The sequence below is a fragment of the Sarcophilus harrisii genome, chromosome 4 (genome assembly GCF_902635505.1).
Source record: "Sarcophilus harrisii chromosome 4, mSarHar1.11, whole genome shotgun sequence".
NCBI classification, from domain to species: domain Eukaryota; kingdom Metazoa; phylum Chordata; class Mammalia; order Dasyuromorphia; family Dasyuridae; genus Sarcophilus; species Sarcophilus harrisii.
In genome coordinates, this window is record NC_045429.1 from 263,116,105 (window position 1) to 263,133,936 (window position 17,832).

Genomic DNA, 17,832 nt, shown 5'->3' on the forward strand with positions numbered 1-17,832 from the left:
GAATTAAGGTGACTGGTAGGAATATCAATAATCTCAGATAGGCAGATTATGCCACTCTGACAGAAAGTAAAGAGGAATTAAGCAGCCTCTTGCTGAGGAGTAAAAGAGGAGAGGAAAAAAGCTGAATGAAGTTTGAAATTAAAAAAAAAAAACCTAAAATCTTGGGAACTGATGCCATCACTTCCTAACAAAGATGAAGAAGAAATGGAAACAATGTCAATTTTTCTATTCTTGAGTTCAAAGATGGCTATTGCAGAAATGAAATTAGAAGATACTTCCTTTTGGAAGGAAAACTATAGCAAATTTGGACAGCATGCTAAAAAGCAGAGACAGCACCTTGTTGACAAAGATCTCTTTGGTCAAAGCTATGCTTTTTTCTGTTGTTGTTGTTGTTGTTTTTCCAGTAGCAACATATGATTTGAGAGTTTGATTTTAAGGAAAGCTGAGCCCCTCAGAATCGTTGCTTCAAATTGTGGGGCTGAAGAAAACTTTTAAGGGGTCCTTGGACAGTAAGGAGGGCAAATCAGTCAAAACTTAAAGAAATTAATTCAAGTTATTCATTAAAGAATCAAATATTGAAGGTTAAACAAATACTTTTGACATATGATGAGAAGATGGAATTCATTGGATAAGACTATAATGTTGGGAAAGATTGAAGGCAAAAGAAAAAGGGGATGGCAAGTAATTAGTAGATATAGAGTATCATGAAAACAAGTTTGAAGTTGAGCAGACTTCAAGAAACAGGGGAAGATGGAAAGGCTTGGTGTACTGTGGTCCATGGTGTCACAAAGAATCTCTGAACAACTGAATGAAGACAATTAGCTCTCATTTTACTAAAGCTCCAAAGTTCATGTGATATCTAGATTTAGTAGTGCCATCATATTTGGCAAGATTGTGCTAGTAAAAAAAAATGGTAACTTCTTTTTTTTAAAAAATGTTTATTTGACAAATAAGGTTGGATACCACACTTTGGAGAATTAAGGAGTGAGAGAAGACAGATGGAGGCAACAAGAATATATATTTGAGGATTTTTTCCCCTTAGGAATTTGTTAAAGGAAAAAAATAATATCTTAAATATTAAAATATTAAAAATAATAATATATTAAACAATAAATAAATGAAAGCTATTTGAAAATAGCTTGAAGGGATGATAAGGTCTAGTGAGTATTTTTTAAGAATTCAAGAGACAAGCAAAATGGTCATAGTGCAGAAAAGAAAATTCTCTGTGTTAAAAAAAAAAAGGAGAAGGGAAAGGAATAAGGAGTGGTGTTGAAAGATAATTAGGCAAGCACTGGGGAAAGACAAGAACATATAACAAGTGGTTTCAATTTTTTCCACTGAATTATGAATAGCAGTCTTCAATTGAGAGGGATGGATGAGGAACAATAGGAATGATTTGAAGGGAAACATGACACTCATACTAGATAGTGTGATGTGGAGCAAATAAGGGAAAAGTAAAAAGATTGCCATGCAGCAAGGAGAGCCCAATTGAGATAAGATAAAATATTTACAGTGAAAATATGTGTGAATTCCTGAACAAATTAGTAATTCCACAGCATACAAGTAAATGCAGAGAGGATAAATGATGGAGATAATGAAGGTTGAGGAAGAGATTATAATAATAAGATCAGGGAGCAAAAAGAGTCAAGATTAGAGAAACTCATTAAGTCAAGAGACCTTCCCTGTCTTTACATTTTTGCCTATAATTTAATGGGCATTTTCACAAAATGACAGTAGTATACCAGGGTCCCTTGATATGAATTATTAGGCTTGTACTATATCTGTAATGCCTTTGCTAAAACTCATCAGATTTTAAACTGTTAAACTAAAATGACATTTTATATCATAAGATTATTTCTCCCTCTTCTTCCCACCATTATTAGAGTCAATCCTGAGTAAACCAGACATAGATTTTTCAGATCATAAGATCCAAGATTTAGATTAGAAGAGATCTCAGAGGCAATCTAGTCCAGTTCCTTAATGGGGAAACTGTGGACTAATGACAATAAATGAATTGCTAAAAGTTACAGCCATAGTAGGCATCAGAGGTAAGATTTGAACCTAGTTTTTCTGACTCCAGATCCAATATACTTTCTATTTTACTATAACTTAAAAGTTATTAGCTAGGCAGCAAATAAAGGGGGTCAAGAGCAACCACAATTCACAAAACATTTTTAATTAAATTTCTAGATTTTCTTAAAATGAAAGTAGCTTTTAAGTAAAAGAATAAATTAATACTCTAATAAAATATTTTACTATAACTTAAAAGTTAGTAACTTTGAATGATCACAATTTTTCCCTATTATTTTATTTTATTTTTTCCAATGCTTGGAATTACAGAAATATTAATTGGTATCAAAAACTGCTTTTTGTGCTTCTTCCTGAACAAGAAATTTTGAAACAAATGTTTGTTTTTTATAGCTAAGATATAAAATTATTTCATCACTATATTGATTTTACCTAAGATGCCAAACTATCACAATTTTTAGTCTACATGTTTTGAAATATCTGAATATTTAGCATGATGTAAACCATACTTTCAGATGATTCATTGAATTTTTCACTTTGCCCATCAGACTCTTCCTGTCCAAATGCTGATATTTTTTGAAAGGTCACAGAGGAAGAAATTCTTCTCTTTGTTTGACGGGTTGCAGCATAGCTTCTCTGAATCTCAAAAATACATATAAATAGTCTAAGCTAGTCTGTTGCCTATCATTTAATTTTTTTTTTGCTTTCTCAAAAGATCCATTTTCCCTATGAGAGAAACCTTTTGAAAATTAAGGCATATGTAGAAACCAGTGGTTTCCTGTTGCAATTAAATCATCTTGAGTAAAAATTACTGCCAGATCTCAGGATCAAAATTATATTAATTGGGCCAGCTATATAATGCAGTGGATAACACACCAGCCCTGAAGTCAGAAAGATCTGAGTTCAAATCTGACCCCAGAAACTTAAATATTTCCTAGCTATGTGATACTGGGCAAGTCATTTAAACCCAATTGCCTCAGCAAATTTATTATATATATATATATATATATATATATATATATATGTTGAGTAATTGGATGTTGAAGATTTATTCCAACTTGAGAATGAAAATGCTTTCCAGTATTTTCCTAAAGATGACCATGTTACTGCCTTGCTCAAAAGACTTCAGGAATCCCCTATTCTAAGATAAAATTCAAACTCTTTTCCCTTGTAGTCACAGCTCCTCAAAAAGAGGTTCATCCTACCTTGCCAGTATTTTCTCACACTATTTCCTTTCCAACAATCTATTTTTAACTCCAACTGGATTGTGAACTATTCCCCAAACTTTACATTCTATTTTCTTCATTTACATTTGCACATGGCATCTCTTCTCTGTATCCTTATTTTCTGTCAATGAAAAGGTCAAATACCAGTCCTCCCACAGTCTTGCCTGATTTTTGTACATGCTTATATTCTGCCTTCCCCACATACACATATCCTAAGAAGCTTACAAGCTTCTTAAAGGTGGGAATTGTTTCATTAATGTCTCTGCTTCCAAATTGTATAAACTACACTACCTACCAGGCAGTAGGCCCTTTGTGTGTATGGTTTTTTTCCTTTAATTAAGTCAAATATGGCCCTGTGATATTTGGTGGGTCAGAATAACATATCACCTGCAAATACAGTGACAGTTTCTGGGGGCAATAGATCATGGCATCTTCCCAGAAACACCTTACCAGATGCTTCATCTATCTTTATCTTCCCCTTGCCTAGTGACTATGTCAGTGCTCCTGTCCCTGCTGCTAGTAGAGCAAGAGAATATTGCAGTTTGTTGCTGTCTTTTTTAATGATTTTAATGCCAAAGTCTGATAATTATAATAAATTTGGATTTCAGACATGGGCCTGTGGTCTCATTGCTTCCCCTTAAAAATATCCCTTTTGCTGTCATTCTAATTCCTACTGCAGCTCAGTAAATGGCTTCATAAAATTCTATATTTTGTGAGCTTCTGACAGAAGAACTGCCTTGTTAGGGAAGAGGATCCATTTCATGATTAGATGTGGACAAAATGATGACTAATCTCTCCTGCACTATCTCCCTTCTCTGTGGTCCAGAAGTGGTCATGGAATGTTTAGCTGAGTCCCTGACAACCCTTCCTGGTCAGAAAAGCAAAAGTGTCAGGAAATTTTCATGGTATTAGAACTGCAATATCCTAACTCAAGATTTTAAAAGAATTGTAGAAACCAGAAGAGGGCCTAGCTAAGAACAGATGGAAGAAATGAAATTTGTATTTATGAAAAACTATATAGGATTACAATGCAGGACAAAACTTTTGTCAGAACAAAGTTTGGGTTTTGGAGCTTATAAAATGTTCAGAAATATAATCCCAGCAGTTTCTATTTTGCATATATGACCACCCAGCCCACCCCAACCCTCTTATATCAAGAAATACTTACATTTGGCATAGAATGCCATACATTGAACACAATAATACTATGTCTTAGAATATCATGAAACTTAGTTCATTCGATTTGGAAATTTCATTAGAGATCATCTAGCCTTAGACTAGAAATCCTCTGATTTTCTAGAGTATTATAAATTCATAATAAAAAACAAATTTAAATTAAAAAACCCACAACATTTCATTCTTGAAAGCTTCCCATCCCTTATTGACCAATTTCCACTATTGGATTATATGAATACAATAATAAACTTGAAATTTTAATTTTAAATGCAATTTCTTTTCTTATTAAAATTATTTTATTAATATTTTAAATTAGCAACAATGAAAAGAACAATACGAATATGTATCAGAGCTTCTTACAAACAAAATTTTACTTTAAAAAAATGTCTAAAGAAAATTGAGATTCAGGAAAATCAAATTACAACCATGGGTCATTTAGTTCATTTATTGCAGAATTCCCATAAATACTAGAGTAAAATGTAGAATTGATAAAACATGCATATAATATAGAATATTTTTGTATATATAGATCATTTAGAAACTCTTTTCTATAAGCTATATTCCCATGACATTTCTTCATTCACATATTTTGCCCCTAGTTCTTTCCAACTACACATGCAATAGCAACAAAAAGAGTTGTCTAAAGAATTAAAATACAATTTACAGATGCTTGTAGTATCAACCACAAAAAACATTGTTACAAGAGATAATTTGGAAATACTCTATAATCTATTTGAGGTAAATCCAAATGGATCAGTCTTCAGAAGCTACCACAAGCAAACTCAGGATACAATGGTGCTATAGCATCATTGTGGAAAGAAAAATTTCCATATACTTCAGCTTGATATTTTAAGGGAAAATATTCAATTCAGACTTTGAAGAATTAGGATTTTAATCAGAGTTTGGTACTTACTTGGTGTGTGTCCACTTTCTTGGGACAAAACTGTTTTCTTATCTGTTACCCTTTAAGTCAATGGTTAAAGCAAGATGATGTCTATGGTGATAACATTATGTGTCTTGTGAAACTAAAAAAAAAAAAAAGGGGGGGGACAGAGAACTGGAGTAAAAGCCACAAGAAGCCACTGAGATGAGCTGGAGAAACACAGAACAAACTAATAAATTCATCCTGTATTCTCTGAGCTGGTACATATGTAAATTATAGTGGCTAAACAATGGATAAATGTCAACAGCCTCATTGCTTAAAAGTATCAAGTTTTCACTCTCACTTCCTCTATTTACTCAGTTGCCAAGTTTTGTCATTTCTATCTTCCCAGTATCTCAGATATGTGTCCCTTTTTTCTGTTACTACTGCCATTCTGATGAAGGATCTCATCACCTCATGTCTAGATTGTTATACTAGTCTTCTATTTGGTCTTTCTTCTCCAGACTCATCTCACTCCATTCTATCTTGCATTTTGCTATTGGTGATCTTCCTAAAGTTCAGGTCACTTACATACTCAACTGCTGTGAGTCCCTCTTATATATAAGATCATAATAAAATCTTGTTTGGCAATCAAAGTCCTTTATTATTTTGTACCATTCTATTCCTCCTGTATCCTCTTCTCCTAAATGTATTCTCTGTTCTAGTGGCACTGGTCTCCTTACTGTTCTTCTCACAAGATGATTCAACTCTACCAGAGCCTTTTTGCTGACTATCCTCCACTCTTGGAATTCTGCCCCTATTCATTTCCATCTCCAATTTTCCTGGTTTCCTTTAAGTCACAGATATAATACTACTATTGAAAGAAATCTTTCCCAATGCATTTTAATGCAAGTATGCTCCTTCTAAAACTACCTGTAATTGATCCTATATATACATGTATTCTTGAATTTGCTGGTAATGTGTTAAGTATCACAATCATGTGATGTTCAATGTGCTATCTGTATTATTTTGAACTCTGAAATTCCTTTCTTATAATAATTTCTTATCTTTCTTTTTCTCTCTCATTTTTTTTTGGACAACTTCATTCATTCCCAGAAATTCAACTATCATTGCTATACTGATGACTAACAAATATAAATCTTTGTCCTAAATATTTACTATTGGACACTTCCATTTAGATGTTCACAGTTATCTCAAACTCAACATTTTCTTTTTTTCTTTCTTTTTCTGGTTATACATGTATATTAACTATTTAAAACATATTTCTTTATGAATCATGTTGAGAGAGAAAAATCAGACAAAAGAGGAAAAGCCATGGGAGAGAAAAAAAAAGAAAAAAATAAGTGAATATAGAATATGTATTGATTTACATTCAATCTCCATAGTTCTTTTTCTAGATGCAGATGGCATTTTCTAACCAAAGTATATTGGGATTGACTTGGATCACTGAACCACTGAGAAGAATCAAGTCTTTCATAGCTGATCATCATGCAAACGTGTTGTTACTGTGTACAATGTATTCCTAGTTCTGCTTATTTTCCTCAGCATTAATTCATGTAAATCTTCCCAGGCCTTTTTTAAGTCACCTCATTTTTTATAAAAAATTGTATGTATATATTTATTTATTATATTTTATAGAATAACAGTTTTTCATTATCTTCATATACCACAACTTTCAGCCGTTTTCCAATTGATAGGCATCTACTCATTTTCCAGTTCTTTGATACCACAACAAGAGCTGCTACCAACATTTTTGTACATATGAGTCCTTTCCCCTCCTTTGTGATTTTCTTGGGATATAGACCCCAGTAGTGACACTTCTGGGTTAGAGTATGCAGAATTTTATAGCCCTTTGGGCATAGTCCCAAATTGTTCTTTGGAATGGTAGGATCATTTCATAACTCCACTAATAATGCATTAGTGTCCCAGTTTTCCCGTATCTTCTCCAACATTTATCATTATCTTTTCTTGTCAACTTAGCCAGTCTGAGAGGTGTGAGGTAGTACCTTAGAGTTGTTTTAATTTGTATTTCTTCAATCAATAGTGATTTAGAGCATTTTTTCATATGACTATAGATGCCTTTAACATCTTCATCTGAAAATTGTCTGTTCATATCCTTTGACCATTTATCAATTGGGGGGATGACTTATAGTTAATTTTTCTATATTAATTGTTTAATAGCTATCAATTATATTACACTTAAGGTTTTTAAAATACCTTATATGTAATATGTCATTTAGTTTATACAACAACCCTGTGAGGTAGGTGCTATTATTATCCTCATTTTGCTGAGGAAAATGACTTGCCTCTAGTAATGCAACTAATAAATGCTAAGTCAATATTTGAAATCACATCTTCCAGAGTTCATGTCCCATACTCTACCTACTGAACCAATTAGTTACCCAGATTACAAAGTGCTTCCTTCACAGCAACCCTGCAAGTTACGTTGTGAAAATATTATTATATCCATTTTACACCTAAGGAAACTGAGTTTCAGGGAAGTTGTATAGATTTTCCAAGATCACTCTGCTAACTACTGACATAAGTGGGATTTAATCAATGCATGTCTTCAGGCTCCAATACTATGGTTTTGTGCTGTGTTGCACACCATCTCAGGAATTAAGGTCAGTACTTCATAATACCTCAACCTAATATATGAGGTTTGAGATGAGGGATCAGAGGCACAATGGTTTTCCCTGCCCTGATTAAGCCATGGTTTATAATGAACAAGATAGAAGAATTTTTTCAGGGAACAGATTCATGGCCTATTTTACTAAAGACTAAAACAGTATTTAAACATGTGACTGAATCACTGAATAAAAGGTATATGAGCTCCAAGTGCTTAATTTGGAATTAGCACTATCTACTTCACAGGTTGTTTGGAGTAAAGTGTTTTGTCAAGCTCTTTATAGATGATCTGTGAGGAACTGTCCAGCACTACAAGGGATGCTATAATTCAATATTTGAAAGCTCTGTAATTTTATCAACATATATTCTTGTGCTTCCTTTTCACCCTCACCATAACTCCCAACTCAAATAATGGTTCATAGATTGTCTTTATGATTTGAGGTGACCAAAAAAACTTAGCATCCTATAGTCAAGCTGAGTTAACTCTAAATTCTAAATCTTTTTAGCTTGGTGGACCATTAAGAGCTTGTTCAAACAAAATGATCTGTAATCTCTTCTATTTCAACATTCCCTTCAATGATGCAGATGATAGCTCATACATGACTGCCCATTTTGTTTTATCCTAGCTCATATTCTCCCCTCAGTTTCCATTGTGAGGGAGGGGAGTCAGTTCATACCTTTACTTTATCATTTCATCTTGAAAATAACAAGAAATTTCATCCTACTGAATTATCTTTAAGACTCTGGCATCACCTCCACACACAAAAATTAAGGCTTTGGAGCAGGACTTTGATGAATAAAGAGGATTTATGTTGAAGACTAAAGACAGATTGTCTGTGATATGGAAAAATGTACTCTCCATATTCAGGCTTTTACATTGACTAACCCGCAGGGTTTGGATACCCTCCCTCCTTACCTTTCCTTCATTGAATCATTCTCTTTAAGACAAATATCAAACACTATCTTATACTTAAAGTCTTTCCTGATTTCTACTTCCCTTCCTCTCAAAATGCCTTTCATTTACTTGTATTCATTTTAAGATAGCTAGATAAGATTCTTACTTTATTGCCATTAGAATGCAAACTTCTTGAGAACAGAGATTTTTTCATTTATTATATTTTAGTCTAAGGTACCTAGCATATAGTAGATACTCTAATAAGTAATTTTTGTCTGACTAACTGAATGTAGTATCCCCTCTTTGTGACAAAGAATGGACAATAAAATAGTATATTTATTTCCTTTTTCCTGAAAGTTCAAACAAATATCCATTTCTTGGAATCACTAGACTATTTTCCCAAGAGAAATATGAATATCAGAGTCAAATGGAAAAAGTATTATATTTACTCTTTGTCACTCTGGAACAAGAGTCAATCAGTTGATGAAAATTAGAAAGATGCAATTTGGATCAAAATAAGGTAGAGTTGCCTTTATTAGAATTGCCAACTTTCTGTCAAGTTGATATTCTTAAAATACAGATCTGACCTATCTCTCCATTACTTAAAAATATTCAATGGCTCCCTATTGCAAATGAGATATTGCATTATCTCCATTTGGCATTTAAAGTCCTCAAGGTTCTGGCTCCAACCTACCTTTCTGAAATTCTTTCATATTAGTATTTTTACAGACTTTTCTTTCAAGCAAACCAGACTACTGGCTGTTATCCACACAGGGCATTTTCTCTCCTATTTCCCTGCCATGTGTATGTGTGCACTCTGTTCTTGCCTGGGACTCTTAGAATTCCTAGCTACTTTTAAAGCAGAGTTAGTAGCCTTTTGTGATCCCACTGGTGCTATTTTCCCTTTAAAATTTATATTCTATTTTTGTATGCATCTTGTGCTTGCTTATCTATATGCTATATCATCTCTACTATACCCAATAAAATGTAAACTTCTTGAAAGCAGGAGCTTTTTTTTGTTTTTTTTGTTTTTTGGTCTTTGTAACTCCACTGACTGGTACGGTGATGTGAATAAATGTTTGTTGAATTGACTGGAATTGAAATGATGACTATGCTGTGACTGATAGTGTTCAAACAGAAGTGGGATGATCATATGAATAATGCTGTGAAAGATTTCCTACATTGGGAAGACTACTGGATTATCATTATAGTCCCTTCTCAAAATCTAAAACTAATTCCATGCTTCTCCCATGACTCTCACACTCATCTTTATTGCCTTGTTCCAAATTCTTCAAAATATAATTGGTCTCCTAAGGGAAGAATAAATTCTACCAAAGGAAAGTCAAATCATTTCTTTCTTTGAACATTCTTTGAGTTTTTCCAGTTATTTTTATTTATATTAGTGGAGTAATAGATGTCCTGATGTGTTATTAAAGATCTCACAATTAATCTCTTGTGACCATCACCCTAGTTAGTATATTCTTGACTTGCTCATTATTGTGTGCTTATTAAATAGGTTTTAGAATGACTAAGTTGAAACAAGTATGAAGAGAGAATAGAAAGAAACCCTTAAGGGGACTCACATGTTAAGTTGGTCTTCAGGTCATTCAGATCTTACTCCCAAATTTCTCCATATTCTTCATTGAGTTACATACTTATTACATGGATGATGAATGCTAATTATTTTAGTAGCTTTAAAATATGGTTTTTTCTACACAGCAAGACTTCTAGATCAGTACTCTTAGGTCTGCAGATGCTGAGATTTCTACAAGATAACACTTCCCAGGCACTCCTTTTTAGGGAGTCCGGTAAGTGGCTAGATCATATAAACAACCATGGTAAGAAAAGACCAAGTATTTTTCTTTTTGATGAAGTGACCTGCTTCCACCTTTCTCACATCAGGTGACTGCAGTTGTGAGCCTCTTCCACTTCCCTGATTTCTCTTACAACCAAATGGTTTGGGTGTCCCAACTGCTGAATGTTCAATTTCAACTCACCCAAGAAACCAGCTCAGCTCCAACTAAGATCTCTCCAGACCCTTAGAGCTAACCTTATGATTTTACTTGGCATAGTACCTGAGGGTAGATGTGAGGAATCAGGACGGGACCTGAAGAAAGGAGGAATCTAGAGGGGGTGTGTCCTTAAGGAGAACTCTGAGAACTTCTGATTTTTAAACTTCAGTTTCCAGAACACTTGACTATTATATTCTGTAGTGTATCAATGTTATCACATACATCACATACATTTTTAGGTTTGCTACCCCGCCCCCTACCACCACCACCAACCCGTGCGTGCTACAGGCTTCTCTATCGCCAAATGTCTCTTCTCAATACACCTGAAAACTAAAAATGAGTGCAAAGAATCTGGGCACCCAAGAGTACCAAGGAGACCAGGGTCTTCAGGCAGCTTCATAGCTGCAGCAGGCACCGCCTTGAGAAGGGCATCTCCCGGAGGTGTTGCGAGGAAATCCTTCGCACGCTTTGTGATATGTTAAAAATGCAGCATCATCCTCCCCGCTCTTTTCCACAGGAGCTGAAACGCGAAATTCGCGGGTCATAGGAAACTGGAGACGAAAGCAGCTTCTTATAGCAGCGATGGGTTAACCTGCTTTCCCAGCTTCCTAATAGCTCTGCCTTTCCATGAGCCCCCTGCCTAACTGAGTCTTCGCACCTTCACTTCTTTCCTCTTTCATTCATTTGGGTGACCCTGGGCTAGTAGTAAAAAGAAAAAAAAAAAAAAGAAAAGAAAAAGAAAAAAGAAAGAAAGAAAACAAAACAAAAACTCTAAAAATAACTGTTGGTACTTAAAATTAAAAAAAAGAAACAATAGCATCTCTGCCCCCTTTTTCTCTCTCCCTCCTCCGCCCCCTCCTTTCTCCCCCCACCCCTCCCCTCCCGGGGCACATGTCTGCCTCTTACAACACCGAGGCACATGGTTCTAGTTAAGTACATAAATCCAACCGAACTGATAGGATAGCCCTGGGACAGCTCCACACCGAACCACCTCCTCCGAGGGAGGTCGGGGGGACTGCAGCAGAGAGATGAAGGGATAGCGAGAAAGGAAAAGAAAGCTGCCCATGCGGTGAGCTAGGGGCCCAGGGAGAAGCAGAGAGGGGCGCCAGGGAGGAGGGTGAAGGTGGGGTCCCCCGCACCAAGGCGTCCAGCCTGAGTCCCCCACTCTCTTTCGCCTGGCCCCATGTCTGCCTGCTTCCCCACCCCCCCGCCCCCACGCCCGCTATCCATTTGTGCCCGCCTTGCTGCAACTTGCTGCAGTGTTTGAAAGAGTAGTAGGAGTGCATGGAGGTGGGGATGGGGAAAGAAGCAGCGTGGTTTAGGGAGGTGAAAAGGGAGGGGGAGGGGGTTTCTCAGCAGTGGCGGTGGTAGTGGCCGAAAGGGAGGGGGGGTGTCAACGGGGGGGGGAATCCGGGGTGAAGAGGGGGGACAGCCCCGCGCTTACACATGTCACATGTGCTTTTTAAGACGGCCGGGAGCGTCTGCGAGCTGGATCGGGTGGAGGATGCTGCGGCAGGTCATTCGCAGAGGGCTCCAGTCGTTCTGCCACAGGCTGGGCTTGTGCGTGAGCCGGCACCCCGTCTTCTTCCTCACCGTGCCTGCAGTCCTGACCATCATCTTCGGCTTCAGCGTGCTCAACCGCTTCCAGCCGGAGAGCGACCTGGAGCGGTTGGTCGCTCCCAGCCACAGCTTGGCGAAGATCGAGCGGAGCCTGGCGGGGAGCCTCTTCCCGCTGGACCAGTCCAAAAGCCAGCTGTATTCGGACTTGCACACCCCTGGGAGGTATGGCAGGGTAATCCTCCTATCCCCACCCGGACACAATATTTTGCTTCAGGCTGAGGGGATCCTGCAGACCCACCGAGCCGTGCTGGAAATGAAGGTGAACCACAAGGGCTATAATTATACTTTTTCCCATCTGTGTGCGTTGAGAAATCAGGATAAGAAATGCGTGCTGGATGATATAATTTCAGTGCTAGAGGATCTCAGGCAGGCTGCCGTCTCCAATAAGACAACAGCCAGGGTGCAAGTGAGGTATCCCAACACTAAATTGAAGGTATGCTCCTCCTGCATGCTTCTGCCAATTAAAGAGGAAGCTCTTCATTTCTTGCCCTAAACAAGCAAAGAAAATGCAGAGGTCTCATCTGAAGGGGATTTTGGGGGAGGTTGGGAGGGAGGGAGTTAAAATGGAAAGAGCTGAATGAAGGAAACAATGAATTTACAGTTAGATATTAAGTAATTAAATGAGCAAAAAAAAAATCGAAAACAATGTTTTAATCAAATAAGCAGTTTCTGAGACCCTTCAATTATATCTTTGTTAAGGGTTAAAAAAAATCAATGAATGGAATTGGGAGTGGGAATCCTTAATAGTTTGGGGAATTTCTTTTGTCCCCTGGAGGGAGGGATAATATTTATTTTTTTATTACTAATTATAAGTCCAGTTGCTAACATAACTATAGATGCCATGGTCCCAGTAAGGGCTGGCTTCCCATCTGTCCCAAAGAGTTTGTATCTATGTCTGTGTGTCTGTCAGTAGTGAGTTATGAATGTAGTAAGGTTCCAGGAATTGTGGGAGTGTGTATTTGCATATAAAAAAAAAGGTTGGGAATTTTCTGTCTGTAGGCAAAAATAATGGTCTACCACTAACTGATTTACTGGTGGGTTGTATGATATCAAAGACCCATTATCTTTTCCCTCCCACAAAACCTCAAACTAAAACAAAATGATTATAATGTTTTGTGTCCAAAAAAGAAGCAAATAATAACAACAATAACAAAACCCATTTGTTCATCCAATTTAGCAAAGTTAGAATAATTTCAGTAATAAATGAGCAATAAGATAGGTTGTCTTTTTTGACCCACTTCCTACAATTTCTATAACTTTAAATGAGATTTTTCAGTCCTTTTCTGGATTGTCAGAATTTATCAGCTGCAGGCAATGAGGCATGCAACCTTCAGGCTACTGAAGTTTCAGGGACAAATGTGACTTTCCAAGAGTCATTGCACCATTTGTGGGCTTAAAGTAGTGAATCTTCTGAAACTGTTGGTTATTAAAGTAACTTGTGAACTAGGTGTAGTGTACCGAATAAAAAAAAGTTAATTGTTCTCTAATTGGTATGATAAATTCATATAATTAAATGATTCCCACTATCTCTAGGTAGGTATGGAAGAGAAAACATGGTGTTCATGCAGAAATCACAAGATGTTCATCCAACCTGGTTATTTTATTCATTTACCTTAATATAGTGATGGTTTCCAATTTGAAAGCAGTAAGAAAGTGAGCAGGAAAAAAAAGGCTTTCTCTTAAATTGAATTACAGTTGGATACAGTAGGCATGATATCCTGACATTTGGAATCCCTTAGAGAGCCCCTTAACCAGATTTCTTGAAGTGTTGTGTCCTGGTTAAAAAAGATCTAGAGAATGACCATGGTGTCAGCTTTTCAAAGCTGAGGAGCCCCAAGAGATTTAGTGAACCAAGAAAAATGATTCATCAGTGTTAAATCTAGGTAAGGACTTTGTACTTTCTCCATTCACTAAAGGGAGAGAAAAGGATATGGACATGTGTATGTGCAGTAGTAACTTTTAAATTACTGAATTTTCTGAGATCAACATTGTCACTTTCAAAAGAAATAGATCATACTGGAAGGTAAGTCACCTAGCCTGCAAAGTTTATATATAGATCATTGCTAAATAGACTATATAATGTAAAATAGACCTTGAAACTACTTTTTCTTTAACTTCAAATCTTTCTTAAGTTTACACTCTACTAATATTCAATTTTTACTGGGACTTAATTCTAGTTTCTTTAGAATAAGGTAATATTGCCTGAACCTGAATATTACATTCATTATGCAGATCATAATATCTGTAAAGTATTTAACAATGCCTTAGCATGTAGTAAGTGTTATATAAATGCTATTACCTTACCTCTATCACCAAAACCCTAGTAAGGAAGGAAGGAAATAATCATTTATTAATTACCTACCTATGTGCTGGACACTTTGCCTATTATCTCATTTAATTTTTACAACAACCCTGGGAGGTAGATGCTATACCTCTTTTATACCCAAGAAAACTGAAGCTAAGTGACTTACCCAGGATCACAGAACAGTGTCTGAGGTTGAATTTGGACATATATATCCCTAACTCCAGGTCCAGTGTCATATCCACTATACCACTTAGTTGCCTCCAAAGCCTACTGTACAAATTACGGAGATACTGAATGAACTGGAGTAATTAGTGAATGAAAAGTAAGCTATCTGACCAAAACTTTTTGAACATGTGAATAAGAAGTAAATTACTACCTGGCCAAAGTTTTTTTTTTTTTTTTTTTTTTGTACAAGGACATCACCTCACATACGTTTATACCCCCACTGTACCTACTTAATTCTAAAAAAGAGCTGCAGCTGGATGAGGTAGCTGGGACTTTTTCTGGGGTGGTTTCTGTGGAGGTTTCTGGTAGCATTTTCAATTTTTTTTTACTAACAGAAAAAATAAGTGAACTTAATATTCGATTATCAAGAATAATTAGTTACAAATAGAAAGCTGCAATGGCAGGGCTCCAGGTGAATTCCTTTTTTCTTATACTGGCAAATATCTATCCCCCCAACATAAAAACCTTCCCAGATGTGTTTTAGGGAACATGCCATGTCTTGAATGGGCACATTCTTGACACTTGAATCTGAAATAATTCTACTAAGCCTATGGTTGGTTCTCAATAAATACTTATTGACCAAATGATATACACCTAAATAGGCATCTGTTAATAATCATGAAAGATCATAGCAATCAGAGTATATACAGAGTATATACTTATGTCACCTTGGTAAGTCACTTCAATTCTTTTAGCCTCAGTTTCCCCATCTCTAAAATGAAGGATTGGACTAGATAGTTCCTGATGTCCCTTCTAGCTTTAAACTGATTAAGCTATGATACTATAATCAGGTAAAAATTAATTTTACCAATAATAAAACAAAATATTTATAAATTAGCTTTATAAACCAAAGCACTACTTCTAGTCATCTTATTTAGAAGTCTTTCAAAATCTGTTTTGGACCATCATTCTCAGATTAAAATAGAGCAAAATATTCTTGTGCTTTCAATTTCTTGGGGAAAGTTATTAACTTTTTCCAGGAATTGTAAGGTCTTTCTACTATCTTTTCATAAAAGACTGTCAGGACTAAAAGATGCTACCTCTGGCTGGAAAATACAACCATATAACAACAACCAACATTTATTGAGTTTCTGCTGTGTATAGAAAAGAATGTTAGGCATTGGGAAAGTATCAAGTGTAAATAAGACATGGTCCCTAGCCTAGAGAAGTTAATATTTTAGTTTAAAAACAGATAAAGGGTTTAGTTGATAGAAAACAAGAGCTAGAGTTCAAATGTGACCTCATATACATACTAGCTGTGGGACACTAGACTCAATTTCTTCATTTGCAAAAGCATCTGGAGATGGAAATGGCAAACCACTCTATTATCTTTACCAAAGAAAACCCCAAATGGGATCAAGAAGAGTTATACATGACTGAAATAACTGAATAACAATAAAACAAGTAAGGAATAAAAAAACAAGCTCAGTTATAATCCATGTCAGTACATCTAAGTTGAAGAACAATCACAGAGCCGAATATGTACACAGTTGAACTTAAAATAAGAAAGATCTGAATTTAAATTCTTTCTTGACACTTGGTATGATATGATCATGAGCATGTCATTTAATCTCTTCCACTCTGGCAACTTTCTAGAACTGTTTGCTTCAGCTGAGCTGTGATTTGGACCAGATTTGGACTATACTAAGTGTTAGGTGAAATCAGAAATGGAAAAGTCCCTTATCAGCAGGGAGACTTCATAAAGGAAACCGCATTTGAGTTGGACTTTAAAAACTAGCTAAGAATTCCACAAGCAATGGGGAGGAAGGAAACCCAGGCATAGAGAACAGTTCAGTGATAAAGTTATAAATCACTTTCAGGTCTACAAAGCACTTTACAAATATTCTCTCATTTGATCCTCACACCAACCTTAGGAGGTAGATGTTCTTAATATTCCCATTTTATAGATGAGGAAACTGAAGTAGATATGTCTTAAGTGACTTGCTCATGGTCGCACAGCTAGGAAGTTTCTGAGGCTGGAATTACACTCCTGTCTTTCTGATACCAGATCTACTTCACGCACTAGCTATACTGAAGATTAAGATTCATGACAGTTTGGGGATTGAAGAAAGGGATATGCAGTGAATAGTTGCCTGGAATCAGTCAACAAAACTTTATTAAGTGATTATGCTATGTGCCAGGTACTGTGATAGATTCTGGAAATACAGAGACAAATGTAAACCAGTTCTTGCCCTCAAGTAGCTAACATTATTCTACCAAGTGAGACAATAAACATGTATATGTTAACAAAATATTTATAAAACAAATGCAAAGTAATTTGAAGAGAAAGAATACTTGACATTGGAAACTGAAGAGGAGTGTTAGGCTTTATAGATGGAAGGTGATATATTAGCTGATTTTTTTCCTGTTCTTTTGTTTTCCTTTTTATTATTTAGAACTTGACAGAGGTCAATAAGCATAAATATTTCCATAGTCAAAGAACATTAAAAAGCCAAAAAAAAAAATTTGAGTTGAATGTAGAAGGAAACTGGGGATCTAAGAATTGGCAGAAATTTGATGGAGTGGCTCAGAGATGAGGAGGAGAAGGAATATATTTGTAGATATCCTGAAGCTAAATTAACATTGATGGAGTTATGTGTAAAGTGGGAAAATTTAAAGGAAAAAACAACACTTAAAGGCATCTACCAAATGTAGTTTGATTTTCAAATGGTCCATAATCAAAATTTAATGAGCGATGAATTAACTAAGTTAACCTAGTGAAGGCAGAATTTTATAAAAAATTCAATCTGACCCTAAAACAACTGAATTAAATTGATATAAAGGCATCACAATTTTATTAAAGGAAATGAATGATGGGTAGGAAACGAGACTAA

At 35.8% G+C, this 17,832-nt stretch overlaps 1 protein-coding gene across 1 annotated transcript in view; it reads left to right on the forward strand.

The window, feature by feature from the left end:
- Positions 1 to 12,298: 12,298 nt before the first annotated feature.
- LOC100922655 (patched domain-containing protein 4) overlaps positions 12,299 to 17,832 on the forward strand; it is a 78,464-nt gene continuing 72,930 nt past the window's right edge. Inside the window, exon 1 of the mRNA XM_031964737.1 lies at positions 12,299 to 12,727. Within this exon, the coding sequence (XP_031820597.1) occupies positions 12,302 to 12,727 (426 nt within the window). The 5' untranslated portion in view covers positions 12,299 to 12,301. The remainder of the gene's footprint in view (positions 12,728 to 17,832) is intronic.